The 16851-nt window shown below is 42.6% G+C and overlaps 1 protein-coding gene across 4 annotated transcripts in view; it reads left to right on the top strand.

Moving 5' to 3' along the window:
- specc1 (sperm antigen with calponin homology and coiled-coil domains 1) overlaps positions 1-16851 on the top strand; it is an 84917-nt gene that overhangs the window by 28870 nt on the left and 39196 nt on the right. For 3 of the 4 annotated variants that reach the window (XM_015961181.3, XM_070555753.1, XM_015961182.3), the window contains 4 exons: positions 7679-9195; positions 10514-10721; positions 11526-11599; positions 12225-12400. In XM_015961181.3, coding sequence (XP_015816667.3) covers positions 7679-9195; positions 10514-10721; positions 11526-11599; positions 12225-12400 — 1975 coding nt within the window. Of the gene's footprint in view, positions 1-7678; positions 9196-10513; positions 10722-11525; positions 11600-12224; positions 12401-13673; positions 13922-16851 lie in introns of those variants that run through there. The other variant, XM_054730672.2, reaches the window with a different exon arrangement.

Genomic DNA, 16851 nt, shown 5'->3' with positions numbered 1-16851 from the left:
TGGTCTCCCATCATAAAAATGACTTGCTCACTAATCATTCTCTTGCTTGCCTAGCAACTGCATTTTAATGTGTTATTGTTAAGTCTTAGCATGTAACTGCTACATTTTATGTGAGTATCTCAACAAGGAAAACACAAGAGGGTCATGACTTTACTTTTCAGCTTGCATCTTGTGTTAACATATTCCTGTTGTAAACGTTATCCTTTTCTCTTCTTGACTTCTAATTACAGTCTAATGGTTTTCATTGAAGTTCCTTGCATTTTTAAAGCAATTCTCACCCTATTATGTGAAATGTTCCTCATGTAACTGACTACAAAACTGGTAGTGATGATCAGAAATCTAATCATAAATGTTTACCACATCCTAACACTTGTAAACTTTATTCTAAAGCTTTAAAGCTAGTACAGAAAATCCTCATATAAACTTTTTTCCACTAAAAACGCAGATCATGTGCTTTGAATCTGTAATGATTTAAAATAGAGGTTTGACAGGTCCAATTTCACTTCTGAAGGACAGATTTAAAGGCTTCTCTCATTAACAGGAGTACAGAGCCTCCAACAGCCAGGGAAAAGGCGGGAAAACAGTTCTGCTCTCTGATTGGTTGAGAGTGTTAAACCATTTTCCGTCCAAGCAAGATCGAGCACCCACACATATGATACATCAAATCGACCAGCTTGGTCTCAGGAATCTTGTATTCAATTTTAAATGCGTTATCTGTTAGCATGGTAACACAAGTGCATAAGGATATCCCCAAACAAGTCTCATTGAAATGAATGTGAAAAGCCTAATGTTGAGCCTATAACATACTGCTGTTTCTTATCTTTGTGAGCTCTATACACTTAAAATTAGCAGCATAGCTGACATTTTAACACCAGTCAGAAGGCAGGAACCGCCCCCTCCTCCTTCACTGCTCTCTCATTGGCTGAGAGTTTTCAATCGTCTTCTGCTGTCGTCGTCTTCCTCCACTTATCCGGGTCCGGGTCGCGGGGGCAGCATCCCAACTAGGGAGCTCCAGTCCGTCCTCTCCCCGGCCACCTCCACCAGCTCCTCCGGCAGGACCCCAAGGCGTTCCCAGACCAGATTGGAGATGTAACCTCTCCAACGTGTCCTGGGTCGTTTTCTGCCTAAAAGGAAATATGCACCCACACATATGATACATCAATTCAACCTGCTTGGTCCCAGGAGTCTTGTATTAACTTGATATTGTGTTCTGCGTTACCATGGCAACGTGCTTAGCAACAGCATTTAACAACATTTTAGACACAAGTGTATCAACATACTTTAATAAAGAAATGTTATTCAAAGTTTAAGAGTCATGTGACATTGTACATTGCTTTATTAATGCAGACTCCTGTCATCTGTTACCATGGCAACACAAGGAACTACAAATCACTTTGACCAAGTCTCATAAGAATGAATATAAAAAGCTGAATATTGAACCAATAACAGACTTGTTTTTGATCTTCTTGAATTATCTGTACTTAAAACTAGAAACAAGTTAAATTTGATTGAAAGTCAGAAGGCGGGAAAGTGCCCCGCTCCCTCCCAGTTCCCTGATTGGTTGAGAGAGGTCAATCATCTTCTGGCTGAATGGACTTACACACCCACACATGTGAGACATCAAATCGATCGACTTGGTCTAAGGAATCCATCCATCCACATATAAATCCACACATGCTTCTATCCATCCATTCATCCATCCATCCAATAAACCATCTAACATCCATCCAACAGTCCATTTATCATTTCATTCATCCAACCATTCATCAATTCCATACCAAGTCTGAACATATGTTAATCTATCAGTTTCAGATATCAGTAAATGTTTCTAAATTCACAGTTCAGCCAATTGTAAAAATTTACCTGTTAAACTATTCTCATTCAAATGCCAGCTGTTTAAACATCTCAACTTTTGAGTTTTTAATCAACATTCAAAGATGGAAGTTTTCTGCTGTTTAGCATTTTTTGTCATTCTCCACCTATATTCTGAGCTTTATTACACTTGTTGGTGATTTTTGCTTCTAAATATTTAAATACATTCAGCTCATTTTGACAGTTTACCTTAGTTTCAGCTTCACTTCAGCTATTCAGCAGCCTCAGCAATCAGTTTCCAAGTTTAGCATATGCTGCTGATTTCACATTTCAGCTAAATGTAAATATTAAACTGTTAAACTTGTCCTACTGAAATAACATGTGTTTAGACATTTTAGCTGTCCAGATTTTTATACAATGTTCACAGATTTCAGTTTTCTGCTGTTTAGGATTATTTTTCTCTATTATTCACTTGTTGTGCTTTACTTGGTTGTTTGTGCTTTTTGCTTCTACATCTTTCAATACATTCAGCTCATTTTGACAGTTTTGCTTAGTTCCAGCTTCAGTTCAGCTGTTCAGCAGCTTCAGCTTACAGTTTCAGCTATCCAGCATTCAAACAGCATTTCTGCAAGAAATGCAAATTTTTCTAGTGTAAGTAGGACCACACCTTTTTTTTCACCATATGAATCTAAAATACTTAACTGAAGATTAGATTTATTTTGAAATCTGTGTGATTTATGATGCACTTATCCCAGATATGTACTACAGATACTTCTCTGTGTTTGGAGCCTAAACTCAGTTTTCAAAACCACTTTCAGCAAATCCCAGAATTATAATAAACTGGACGTACTACTAAATATAAAAGAGTAGTGTAACTTTTTTAATGTTTTTCCCATGTTGAATATTATTGTTAATTAGGTAACATATGTTTTTTCATTTCCCCCATAAAAAACATCCGCTCCTACGAACTGCTCTGTGATTTTTTTTTTTCTTTTTGAGTGGAGTGTTTTTCAGTCGCACATTCTTCAAACACCTCTGGCCGCCTGGACTGAGTCACCCTGTGTTGCAGTCATGGAGCTTCAGCTCTGTTTGTATTCCTTTTTGTCAGAGGAAGGGAATGTCTGAGTATATACGACTGATGGACGCCTGTTTCCTGCAATCTTACTCTGACAGCAGAAAAGACCTGAAACACAAATTGCCTTTTTATGTGTCTTCCTTTTGAGTCTCGTCTCACTGAAAAACTGCACTTTACGTTTCCTGGAACCAAGAAAGGAAGACAGAGGAGTGTTTGGGAGGGCTTTCCTTACCAACCATGTAATGACGATACCAATGCGTCATTTTTGCCAACTCTGTGACACTTGACCACCTGCAGACATGAATTCATCACAGCTCTGCCTCACCCATAACTCCGGTTTTATAAATGCAGGCCTCGGTGTGATTTGTTCAGAACGCACTCGGTCACCTTCTGACTGGCTGCCATGCTGGCTGCAGTCAGCCAGCTAGAGCTGGCCGGTGTCCAGACAGAAGGTTCCTGCTGTGATTTGAAAGCTTATCTTCATTAACTTGAAAGGCTGCACAGTGACTGAGGAAACGACTTCCTTTAAAGCAACTAATAGTCTCTGGATTACTGGAAGTTGTTCAGTGTCTTTTGTTTAGGTAATATTTACTTCTTTACATAAATATTTTCTTATGTGTATTCTCATCAGATCCATTATTAAATCACTTTTAGTGGCAATAATATGCGGATTAGTGCTGCATCTGAAGTGATGCTGGTGTTGGACCGGTCTGTCGTGGTGAAGAGAGCTGAGCCAGAAGGCAAGGCTCTTGATATTCTGGATGATCTATGTTCCCACCTTCACTGGGTGTCTGGACTCTCACTTCAAGATAGGGTGAGATGCTTGGTTATCCGGGAGAGGCTTGGAGTAGATCTGCTGCTCTTCCACATCGAGAGGAGCCAGCTGAGGTGGCTCTGGCATCTTGTTAGGATGCTTCCTGGAGGCCTCCCTGGTGAGGTTTTCCAGGCACGTCCAACCAGGAGGAGACCTAAAGGAAGACTCAGGAAACACTGGAGGGACTACATCACTCAGCTGGCCAGGGAACACCTTGGGATTACCCCGTAGGAGCTGGCCCAAGTGCCTGGGGAGAGGAAAGTCTGGGTTTCTGTGGTTTGGCTGCTGCCCCTGCGACCTGACCCCGGATAAGTGGATGACTAAGGATGGATAGATGAAATATTCATTATAGTGCATGGTTTCTATTCCTACACTGGGTAGCAATTAACAGGTAAATGTTTATTACAGGAGTCATATTTGTTTTGGCACTTTTGTTGTTTTTTATTTTATGTTTTAGGTTTGTTTCAAGGTCAGATTTTGGTCAACTGTTATAAATAAAACATAAATAAACCAAGAATCCTTTTCAGGGGGTGATGGTGTCCACAATACAGGTGTGGTAACTAACTGATTCTGTATGGTTGTCTAGGATTCGACCATGTCTATAGTGCTGATGCTTGAATTTTTCTGCACGATAAAACAGGTTGTGGTGATGTCATAGTTATCCTGGTGTGTGATCTGAGTGGTGTTCTCCAGCTGGCTCTCATTTATTTAAAGTGTTGCTATCAGTGGGATGCATGAATTCTGATCATTTGAGCACCTAATTACCTTTTTTCAGACTACCATCAATGAAAAAGTGGCCCTAAAATTAGTACGAACTGTTAAGTTTTTCTGTTTTTTTTCCCTTCCTCCAATGCAAGATGAAAGGTCTTTTATAACACTGCTGATTATGCTTTACCATCTTCTAAGAGACTCCATAATTCAGGAGTGGACGGTGTCCTCATTCTGTCAGTCATAGCTTTCCCACTGTGGATTACAGGCAAAACTGACTCTGGATGTTTGATGGCACTCTGTGGATCTGAAGTGCAGTCCAGTCCGGTGGCATGATTTTTTCCCCCAGAGTGAATGTTGATTATTTTTGTAAAACGTCTCACTTTTTAGCCACAGCCCTCATTGCAAGAACAGCTTTGTACTCAGAAATTGTGCCCATGTTGGCAGCGCCTAACACAGTTGCTAGCTCAGTCAGTGAGAGGATCGCCTGTGCAAAGTGGCTATCAATGGCAGAGTGGTCCATGGGGGTATAGGATTTCCTCTCTAAATGTGGCTGTTAGTTTGTGGGTCGTGTGTTTGCTGCGAGTGTGTACGTGAGTTGATGATGAAGAAGTGCTCTCGTCTCCTGTCTGCTCATTGCTTTGTGGGTTTGATGATGATGTGAGCATTTGAGTGACACAGTGCTGTCTTTGTCTGTGTGCTGATGAAGCTGCTTTGTGCCTGAATGCTCCATGTGCACGGGGACCTTTGTCATCCCGTGAAACAAGCAACTCATTTGTGTCCGCGCTGCTGTTTGCTGATGATCTGAAAACAAACAATACTACGTTTTCAGGCAGCTCATACCAGACATCAGTATTACTCTTCATAATTGAGAAGGGTCTGGAAAGGTTCCGGGCCAGCAGCCCACGTTGGTGCCTTTTGAAATGCCAAAGTTAAATTCTGCTGCAGCCATGAATGGTAATTGACAGCTACTAGCAGTGCCAGGCAGATGTGCTGCTGTCCACGTAGAGGACAATACACGAATGGAACACAGTGGCCACAGTGAAAGTGAAATGAAAGTATGAATGTGACACACTCTCTGTTCAGTGAGTCAGATTCATGAGTCCACTGGGTCAGAATACTGAGTCTATTAGCCTTCTCCTTTCCATTGTCTGTCCTTCCTCTTGTCCTCTCTCAGCTTGTCCCTTCAGGGATCGCTACAGCAAATCATCTGTCTCTGTGAAGTCCTTCTGCATCCTCTGCTCTCATAACTAAGTTCATGTCTTCTTTCACCTCGGACATAAATCTCCTTTTTGGTCTTCCTCTCAGCCTCCTGCCTGGTGCCTCCAACCTCAGCATCCTTCTGCGAGTGCTAGCAGTATCTCTCCTTTGGACATGTCAAAATTTGCTCAGGCTGTCCTCTCTAAAACATCTTAAAGTGGACATTTTGTGCAAAAGTCACCTTTTGTATCCTTTTGTGCTGTCATGTGGGCCACTGCTGACTTTACAAACACTTCAAACATTAAACTCCTGTCTGTCTGTTCTCTGTCAGGGTTTGGTTTTAAGAATCGTGAGCCTAAAACAAGACGTCCCAAAAATTCCCAGTTTGTGATGTCACAAATGGGGAAATTAGAATAGAACCACCTCTCATGTGCTTGAGAGAGCTGCTGCTGCTGGATGAGCAATGGCTCTACTACAAGCCCCTCATGTACATTAGGGCTTCTCAGCCAGTAGCAGCCAGAGCAGTGAGTGGGTGGGCATGGCCATTTCCAGCTTGTTTTCTTAAAGTGGCAAAGCCTTGAAATGGCTCATTTTGGAAAGTACTGAAAATGTCATGAGTAAAACTACTGATAATGCAGTTCAGGATAAACTTCAAAATTATGCTTCTCACTTACAAATCCTTGAACCATCAAGCTCCTCCATATCTGTGTGAACTTGTCCATTACTACAACCCGCCGCGTGCTCTCAGGTCTGAAGATAAGCTCCTCCTAGCTGTTCCCAATGCACGTTTAAAAAGCCGTGGAGAAAGGGCTTTCTCTGTCTGTGCACCGAAGCTGTGGAACGCATTACCACTGCTAGTGAGACAAGCACCAACAGCTAGCATTTTTAAATCACGCCTGAAAACTCACTACTTCAACGTAGCTTATACAACATAATTATGGACCTCACTGACATCTGCACTGTTTATAAATGGACTCCACAATTATCGACTTCCGTATTATTGAGGTTCTTTGTAAAATGTTTTTTCCTATTTTTATTTCACCCTGTGTCTTATTGATTTTTAACTGTTATTTTTGGGAATTTTGTTGTATTTCCTTTTTATCTTTTATCTGTGTTCGACATGTTTATTTAACGCCTGTTTAATTAACCAACATTTTTAGTGTGCAGCGCCTTGTTTGGTTGTAATGCCTTGTGAATGCGCTTTATAAATAAAATTGGATTGGATTGGATAATGCTTCATGTGTGAAGAATTTAGTGCAAAGAACTTCATTTTCATGTTTTATAGACCATAGAATTATTATAACATGAGCTGTTCCTCTGATGAACTCATTCCTGAATCCCATCTATCCTTGTCACTCCCAAAAAGAACCTCAACTAGGGTCAGGAAATCCACTGTGTGCCCTGCTGCATATTTAATTCAGTAACACTCAAGTCTAAACTGTAAATTAAGAATCTGTTTTTTTTTTTAATCCAGAGACCTTTAAACTTTTTGCCCTCCTAGGGAAGTGGTTCCCAAACTTTTCATCATCAGACCCCCAAAAGAACACTGCAGAGAGATGCACCAAAAAATTAGCTAGTGATCAAAATAGGCCGATATGCAGGATCAGCTTATTATTAACTAATTTGCTATACTGACTTTTTCCAGTCTGTGAATGCACCATAGCCAAGCAGCAAGAAAATCTGACATTTATTGAGCCGGTTGACTCTGCTTTCTAAGTGATAATTTACACTAGCAAAAACAGATCGTCTATGTGAGAGTCAGGTTATTTGAGTGGATCAGAGCTTTCTACAATAAATTTTATCAATATAGCCTAATTCCACTAAAGCCAATCTTTATAGGGGGGTTCCTTGAGTGTCCGTTAGTCATGGAATACTAAAGTCACTGTAATGGTTTATTTTTGAACAAGATCAAAAACAAGTTCTAAGTAGAAAAATGTTCTGTTAAAATTGTAACTGAATCATGTTCAAACCCGTCTCAGTTGTTGGTTTAAGAATCAGAATTATGATAATTAAAAAAACTACAATGAATGCTTCCTGCTAAGTCTTTATTTCATGTTTTTATTTTTCAGGACCCCAAGCAGCCAAGAAGTCTGGCATCCCAGCTCCTAGAGAAATCCCTTCATCCATTACCAGAGATCGTGTGTCTCTAAGGGATCAGCTGAGGAGCTCTTCCACTAAAAGAATGGTTTCCAGTGCCAGCACTTCCAGCCTCTCCACCCTGGCGAAACAGACACGTGGCTCTTCCAAGTCCCGTGCAGACGTAGAGGGCCTGGAAAAAAGCCTCCTGGAGAGCCAGGTGAAGGAGTTGATGGCTGAGGCGAAGGCTAAAGACTTGGAGATCAGCAATCTAAGGATGGAGCTGCAGAGCTGCAAAAGTCAAACAAACACTGTCTCACAACAAGAGCATCCAAGTGATTGTGAGCAGGAGCAGGTGAATGAGGCTCTGGTTCTAGTTGGGGAGCTCAGAGGGAAGAATGAGAGGTTTCAGAGAGCGTTGGCATCACTAAGAGAAGAGAATCAAGCACTGAAGGAAAAGCTGCTCAGCTTTGAGGCTTCTCCTCTGAGCACAAACACAAGTTCCCCATCTAGTACTCTGGTGAACGGGATTCCCTCAGACTTCTCAGCTACCCAGCAAGACAGTCCTCCCTCCAATCCCAGCCCCCTCAAAACCTCTGACTCCTTCAACCCTGACACTCTAAAGGAGTCCCCGTCACCTGACTCCTCTGAGTTTGAGAAGATCCCATCACGCTCCGAGTCAGGGAGTAGCAGCATCAGCGGGGAAGCAGTGACTAGTGCTGGAGTTCAGGATGTGTCAGTGAGGAGTCTGACGGAGCAAATTCACAGGATGGAGGAAAACCACCACAGCACAGCTGAGGAGCTGCAGGCGACGCTGCAGGAGCTGGCTGACCAGGAGCAGGTAGTGCAAGAGCTAACAGCTGAGAACGAGCGTCTAGCTGAGGAGAAGCGCCTCCTGCAGACCTCCTTTCAACAGCAGAGAGAACGTCTGGAGGTGTTGGCTCAGAAGAATGAAACATTTGCTGTCAGACTCCAGGAGCAGGCTCAGGCTCAGGCCCAGAGAGAGATGGAGCTGGGTAGCCAAGTGCCTCGTCTGGCAGAGCTGGAGCAGAGGTACGCTGAGCTGGTGGAGAGCTCTCAGTTTGAACGGGAGAAGCTGGTGGACATCCAGCAGCAGTTGACAGGCAGCCTACGGGCTCTAGAGGAGGAACACCAGGAGGCTCAAAGTCAGGTGCACTGCCTGAAGGAGGAGATGGACAGGTTGCAGGCTCAGCTGGACAAGGAGGTGGAAATCAGAGGTCAGGCATCACAAGCAGCTGAGGAACACAGGGCAACAACAGATTGTCTCAGACTGGAAAACAGTCGGCTGAAGGCACAAGTGGATATAGAGAGGCAAAAAGTGGGTGAGCTGAAGGCCATGCAAAGTGCCAGCGACAGCACGGAGCTGCAGAATTTACTGAAAACAGCTCACGCCGAGAGAGACAAGCTGGAGGTGAAGCTGACCGAGCTGAAGCAGGAGCTGCTTCAGGCTCAGGCTGAGACTGAGCATGTGCGAGCCACCTTGTCCAAGGTAGTGAGAAAATCAAATTCACAACAGTCTGTGTTTTGTTTAGATGATTAATACGTCCACGTTAATCATGGAGGCAATTTCTCAGCTCCTCCTGGAATATGAACCTTCTGTCTCCAGATTTCCTGTAAACACAGAGCATCTCAAGCTGTCAAACACTGTAACCAAAGTCCTAAACAGCATTCAGCCAGACACGAATCAGTTATCTGAGCATGCACGTACAGATGGTGACCGAGTGAGTTAAATCTTAGACTTTGATTTCTGTCTTAAAAAAAAACACAAACTGCAGTAGTGCTCATGCTGGTCGTCGTTCTCCAACATGAGGCGTGTCTCCATCAGCTTAGGAAGTCATCAGTCAAGTGCCAAAAGCAGCATGGTGGTGTGTCACCAGTGTATGAACCTATGAGTCATACTACTGTCCTCTGCCAAATGGATGTGAGGGTGAGGTGACTCCATAACTTCGCTGACAAACATCCTAATCTGTTCCAGCCACATGGCGTCAGTTGGAGCGCGTCCTGAGTAACTACATCATTTACTTGTTTTAGCACATTATCCTCATGGTGTCGTCTCTCCCAGCAGACAGCGTTCTACTCTGACTTCATGTTTAGCCGTCGGAGCAAACGGAACAGTGTGTGTTTGTCTTTGTTGTTCTTTTTCAGCAAAACCTTACTCTGAAGCAGAAACGCATGCAGGAAGTAGATGGATCCTAACTCAGAAAGTTTAATGGCAGCAAAGCAGGAGCTGTAAGGCTGTAAACATTTGCATTTAGACTAAATAGATAATTTTTTTAGTCCAGGTGTTTATCGACATTGTAAATAGTGTTAGGAAGTTGCCGCGCATTAGCCACTAGTGTTTGTGGAGGTATCTTGCAGCTGGAGGCAGAACGCTCTGCAGCTTTCATCATGTGTGTGCCTCGTGTCGCTACACTCATTTTTTAAGGAAAACACTGTTTTTCGTGCATTTCTTGAGGCATTTATGCAATTAAACTCTTGAGTTTTGATGTTATTTGTATTTAAATTATTATGCATGATTTAGAATTTTCTATTGTTTTAACCATAAATCTTTCTTTCTTGTTAATAAGTAGTAAATCACAAGAAAAGTAAACTGAAGCTTCTCAGTTAAAAAAGAAAAAGGGAAATAATTAAACACCATTGAGAATAATTTTTAAAAAAGCATTGGTAATACCATCTTTTTACGACGTTAGTCAGACCTGCCTGCTGCTTCTCAAACCCTTGACAACATTTTCTCCTCCTGACCCCTGATTTTACTGACGTTTGTGCCCAAACCAATTCTAATGCTCACTAATGTTTTTAACACACAGCTGGAGGTCAAATGCCAGCTTGTTCAGGAGCAGGCTGAGAGGAGAGAGCAGGAGCTCAGCACCCGAGTGACTTCTCTGGAGGAAGTTGGGATTCAGGCAGAGAACCAGGTGAAGGAAATGAAGGAGACCATCTTTGAGCTGGAGGACCAGGTGGAGCAGCAGAGGGCTGTAAACTGTCACACCAAACAAGCTGTCCTGGACATGGAGAGTAAGTGCTGCTCACCTCTGTGAGGATTTTTGACCCGATCCTTCCCTTCCAACAAGCTTAAGAACTCGCCAGATTACCATAAATGCTCTAAAGATAATCTTATCAGATTTTCTTACAGTGTGTTAGGGGTGCACTGGTTAGCTCAGAAGGATGTTGGGACCACTCCAATCATGAATCTGGGTTGCTTCTGGCTGCCTTTTGAATGTGACATGGCCAATCGGAAAGCGAGGTGACCCAAGTGCGCTGCACATTCCTCCTCAGCCACAGTTGTCTTCTCCAAATTCACGTTTTGTCTCACAAGATTTTTTGTCTGACTGTGGAATGTTGGTGTGTGAAATCGGCACCACACACTGTATGACAATCCATCCATTTTCTTCCACTTATCTGGGGTCGTGATGTGGGGGCAGCAGCCTAAAGCAGAGAGGCCAAGGCTTCCCTCTTCTCAGCTCCTCCAGGGGAGTGTGTTCCCAGGCCAGCCAAGAAACATAGTCCCTCCAATGTGTCCCGGGACTTCCCCAAGGTCTCCACTCAGTTGGACATGCCCAGAACACTTCACCAGGGAAGTTGTGGAAGCAGGAACATTTTTTAATCACCACATGTTGGATCTTTCATGTTCTGAAAATTGTCCAATAACTTCAAAATTGTGCCGTATGAACCGGGCCTTGCTGTCCTAAATGTAATAAAGAGGCATCCGATTTTATATGGAAAATTCAATAATCTATTGAGTTTTCTTTGCTACCATGAAATGACTTTACCCTGTAGTTTGTGCATCAGTAGTTAAAAACCTGAACTTTGCTGCTGCAGATCTGGTCAAAAAGCTGGAGGAGCAGAAAACAGAAGCAGAGCGACAGCTGAAGGTTTTCAGTCGACAGATGAAGGTAAGAAATTCTCAACATGTGGAAATAAAATGTTATTCCAAGGTGATTAGAAACTAGCTTTACACTTCACCAGGTCAGGTTTTAACAGCAAAGAAGCACAGATGATCTCTGAGTTGTTTTCTGGCTTGGGGTTGTAACTGAGCCACAGTCATTCAAGACTCCAGCGTGAAATCCAGGAAGAAGTCCCTTCCATTTTTCATACATAAGTCAAAATAAAATCCCAAAGAATTGATTATCCTGTTCAATCAGCATGTCCATCTCAACCCTTCCACTTACTAAGTAGTTCATCTCTGGAGATTTATCAGTTATCCAGTGTCTCAAAATAACCCTGACAGCTGTAAACCCAGTATCCGCTTGAATAGATAACAAGTCTTCGATACACTTAGGGCTGAAGCAGGTTAAAGAATCATTCTTTTCTAATAGGATTTAGAGGATTATGTTGCAATGAAGCATGTTTTGTACAATGTACTTTAGGTATTTACCGTAATAGTTTGAAGAATGGCGAAATAAGACGTGCGAAATTCAGTTTTTAGTTTTTTTATTAGTTTCACTGATCTTTAATTGTGTCTGTATATGAATTAGCCTGTGAGTGTAAACATTTCCTGGTCTAATTCCTTTTTTTCAGGAAGAAAAGGAGGAGTGGCGTCGTTTTCAGGCAGACCTCCAGACGGCGGTGGTGGTGGCTAACGACATCAAAGTGGAAGCCCAGCAGGAGCTACGAATGCTCAGGAGGCAGCTGCAGGAGGAGCAGGACCGCAATGTGAAGCTTTCAGGAGACCTCGAGGCTCTGCAGGGAGTCAGGTACCGTGTCCGTCGTCCTTACCGTTCTGTCCCCACGCAGACATGTCCTCCGGCTCCCCCGTCAGGCAGCAGACTGCAGTTCCTTTCACTCTGAACGTGTGAGAGAATGACCCACCTGCCAGATTCTTGCCATCTTTCCTAAAATAAGTGGTCCAAACAATCTGCAGTGAACGCCCAAATCCATTGTGTTAAAGTTATTTGTTAATCCTGTTGCTCTGGTTTCTGGGATTTGGCAGAACGTGTTGGTCAGTGAGCAGTCTCCTGCAGTATTGTCCTCTGTGTGTTCCCCTCCTTAAAGCTGCTGCCTTCTGTTTCCATCTTTGACCTGAATCAGTGGCTTACAGTGATTTTCACATTTGGTAAATTAACTTGGCACAATTTTGTTACAAAAACAGAACAGGTTTGGTGGCAGATCTAATAACTGCTTGGATCTAGTTAGGTAAAAAATAACGTGTCATGCTGTTTAAGATCTTAGACAATGTTGAGTTGATTAGAGTTTCTCTCCAAAGCGTTGGTTTATATGTGAGTAAAGTGTTTTTAACAGTAGATCCACTCTCTCTGCTCAGATTTATGTGAACTTTTATTCATTAGAGTTAAGGACTAGTCGTTTCTAACTCTAGATCGCCAGCAGGACTTGTGTATTTAGTTACTGTACTGGTCTTAGACCATGTCTAAACCTCCAAACTTTCCCACGAGATACGCTGTTATGCTGCGTGCGTTCCCCACCTCCATCAGCTCCCTGTGATGTCTCTGTAAATGATGTCCATCAGACAAGCGTCCCTGTGTGGAGTCCAGGTGAGTCCCCACCAAGCCTGCCTTCTCGTGCCCTGTGTGCTGCTGATACTCCCTGATCTTCCTCTCTGTGTTTGGCTTCATGCTGCTTCTTCAGCCTGTCTGACTCTGTCTGTTTTACTGTCCTCTGGCTGACCGTACCATTAGGACGATAACATCTTTTTGGATTGCTTTTTTCCTGGCTCTTGAAACCTGTAGTAGTCCAAGTAGATGTATCTGGTGCCACCTGCTGCTTGATTTTGGTAAATAACCTTCCTACTTTTTAGATTTTTAAAAAGCAGGATGAGATGGTCGCACTGGCATGACCGGATTGAACTCATGCTTTGCGTCATATGATACAGATACATTTCCAATTTGCCTTCATCACAGAGTGATGTGGCAGTGTGACTGGTAGTCGTGTAAGAGGTGTGCATGGATCGGAGTTATGTACAAAAAGCTTTAAAAAATAACGATAAGTAAAATTTGTTCTTTATCTTTTCAGAATAAGCACTGGAGCCACTTTTGATACCAAGACAGCCGTCGAAGGCCACTAGAGGATCATCCTCGTCTCAGCATCGTGTGAAGACCGTGTTTTTGTTGCACTCGTGCTCTTTATTTTTACAGTTTCGGTGCAGAAGACTCGTAGCCTGGCAAGCTAGACTAAATAAATGTATTATTTAGTCTGGCCATGCTCCATTGACGACTCTCGGTTGTGGGGCGGGTTCTACCGTTGTCTTTCAAATGAGCTCCGCATTCCACTGGCCAATGAATGTGACATACTCTTGTTTCACTCTGTTGCATCATCCCACCCACCAGGCATATAGAGTGCCCTGATTGACCCACAAAGCAGATAAAGCTCTGTGATTTGTTCACTAAGCAGATAGAGCACTATGACTGGCCCACCATTATGGACCAATCACAGCTCTTTATGTGTTTGAAACCCCTCTAGAGAGCTGTGATTGGCTAGCCAGAGTCCTGGTAGGAGCTGCGGAGGTTCCAATGGAGCATGTCTATGTGACAGTGTGAGCGTCCTGTCACAATGTCCCGATTGATCATGCGCCCTGGCTACTTGGCCAAGGGGATGTCCCTTTGGCTGACTGGTTAGAGCGTATGACTCTCACCCGGGAGTCTGTGGATCGAATCCCGCCCGGGCCCTCGTTTATCCACCTTGCCACACCTAGACCATTCTTTGCTAAGCAAGATTTTGGTCTAGTTCACTAGGCTAGAAGACTCGTCCTATTGCGAGTCACTGTGCAGGATCGTCAAAGTGCAAAGAAAATATGAAATAGTTTCATTTCTCTACACATCTGATCATTCTCAAGCATTTTATCTGTGTATTTCCCAGTGATTGTACTTGTTTATGTACTGTAATTGTGATATGGAAAAATGCCTCATGTTTAAGTGACTTTACCTTTCTTTTTTCTTTTCTTTTTTAACAATGTATGAAGATCCGCTGTGCCTTTCGGAAAGTTAGGAAGATGGAAAGATTTGTTATGTTTTGTTTTAAAATTTCTTTATAACGGTATGAAAATTCTACTTTTTTTACAACCAGTAAATCCATGTTAATGTAACATAAAAACAAATGAAAGTCAGGTTTCTATCATTTATAATGTGGAATTGTTGTGCTAGCCTCTTATGTGTTTGTCTGATTCCGCTCAGTTACATTGGGTCAAAATGTATTTAGTCAGCCTCCAATTGTGCAAGTTCTCCCACTTAAAAAGATGAGAGACCTGTAAGTTTCATCATAGGTGCACCTCAACTATGAGAGACAAAATGAGGGGAAAAAACCCCAATCTGGACTACCACATATCTGATTTTTAAAGAATTGATTTGCTGATGATGGTGGAAAATAAGTATTTGGTCAATAACAAACGTCCATCTCAGTATTTTGTTATGAACCCTTTGTTGGTAACGACAGAGATCCAACGTTTTCTGTAAGTAAGTCTTAACATGGGTTTAAACACACTGTTGCTGGTATTTTGGCCCATTCCTCTGGAGCAGTGATGCTTTGGGGCTGCCGCTGGGCAACAGACTTTCAACTCCCTTCAAAGATTTTTTTATGCGGTTCAGATCTGTAGACTGACTAGGCCACTCCAGGACTTTGAAATACTTTTTACAAAGCCACTCCTTCATTACCCGGGCGGTGTGTTTGGGATCATTGTCATGCTGAGAGACCCAGTCATGTTTCATCTTCAGTGCCCTTGCTGATGGAAAGAGGTTTTCTCTCAAAATCGATACATGGCCTGATTCCTCATTTCCCTTACACGGATCAGTTGTCCTGGTCCCTTTGCAGAAAAACAGCCCCAAAGCATAATGTTTCCACCCTCATGCATTACAGTAGGTATGATGTTCTTTAGATGCAACTCAGTATTCTTTCTCCTCCAAACACGACAAGCAGAGTTTTTACCCCAAAAGTTCTATTTTGGTTTCATCTGACCATTTGACACACTCCCAGTTCTCTTCCTGATCATCCAAATGCACTGCAGGATTTGACTCTCTGGCAGCGTAGCGTTTGTGGTAGCCTTTGTAACTCTGGCCCCAGCTTTCTGTAGGTCATTCACTAGATCCCCCGTGTAGTTCTGGGATTTTTGCTCACCGTTCTTGTGATCATTTTGACCCCACGGGGTGAGATCTTTTGTGGAGTCCCTGATTGAGGGAGATCATTAGTGGTCTTGTATATCTTCCACTTTCTAGTAATTACTCCCACAGTTGATTTCTTCACACCAAGCTGCTTGCCTATTGCAGATTCAGTCTCCCCAGCCTGGTGCAGGTCTACAATATGTTTCTGGTGTCCTTTGACAGCTCTTTGGTTTTGGCCATAGTGGAGTTTTGGAGTGCACCTTGGGACCTGGCAGACACGGTAATCAATCAGTCAGGTTGTGGATACTGATAACAAGTTCCAACAGGTGCCATTAATATAGGTAACGAGTGGAGGACAGAGGAGCCCCTTACAGAAGTTACAGGTCTATGAGAGCCAGAAACTTTGCTTCTTTGTAGGCGACCAAATACTTATTTTCCACCATAATTTGCTAATAAATTCTTTAAAAATCAGACACTGTGATTTCATAAAGTTTTGTTTAATTTTTATCTCATAGTTGAGGTCTATGATGAAAATGAGAGGCCTTTCTCATCTTTTGAAGTGGAAGAATTTGCACAATTGGTGGCTGACTAAACATTTTTTCATTCAACTGTACTTAGTTTGCAGCCCACTAGATGGTGTCACAGATCAAACATTTACTCTAAACTGCTCAGAGTTTATAGAGCAAATTTTACTCCCAAGTTAACTGCTACAGACTGAAAAAGCTGCACAATATAATAAAAACATTATTTGATGATACTGACTGAACTGGTTTGAGTGACCATGACAGTAAGAGTCCATCAGTTTGGCTCCATAATTATTGCAATGTAGAGTTTGAATGCCCAAAACACCAAATTTTAATTGCTATAGCAGTAATCACAAATGTTTGCCGTATTGTGCAGCCCGGCTCCACGTTTTGCGTTACTGACTTCTGATTCAAGCCAAAAACACTGACGGTCCTGTTCCACTGTTAGACTAAGAAAACTGTGCTGTTTTAATGTTTTATTTCACTTCTCTTTTTTCATCAATGCATCACTGTCAGATGCAGATTTTTATTTCAACAGTTTAACATTTTTGCTACAGAAATACTTTCTAACAGCAT

This window comes from Nothobranchius furzeri, chromosome 10 (genome assembly GCF_043380555.1).
Source record: "Nothobranchius furzeri strain GRZ-AD chromosome 10, NfurGRZ-RIMD1, whole genome shotgun sequence".
NCBI classification, from domain to species: Eukaryota; Metazoa; Chordata; class Actinopteri; order Cyprinodontiformes; family Nothobranchiidae; genus Nothobranchius; species Nothobranchius furzeri.
Note: the sequence above shows the minus strand (reverse complement) of the source record. Positions and strands in the feature narration are given on the sequence as shown.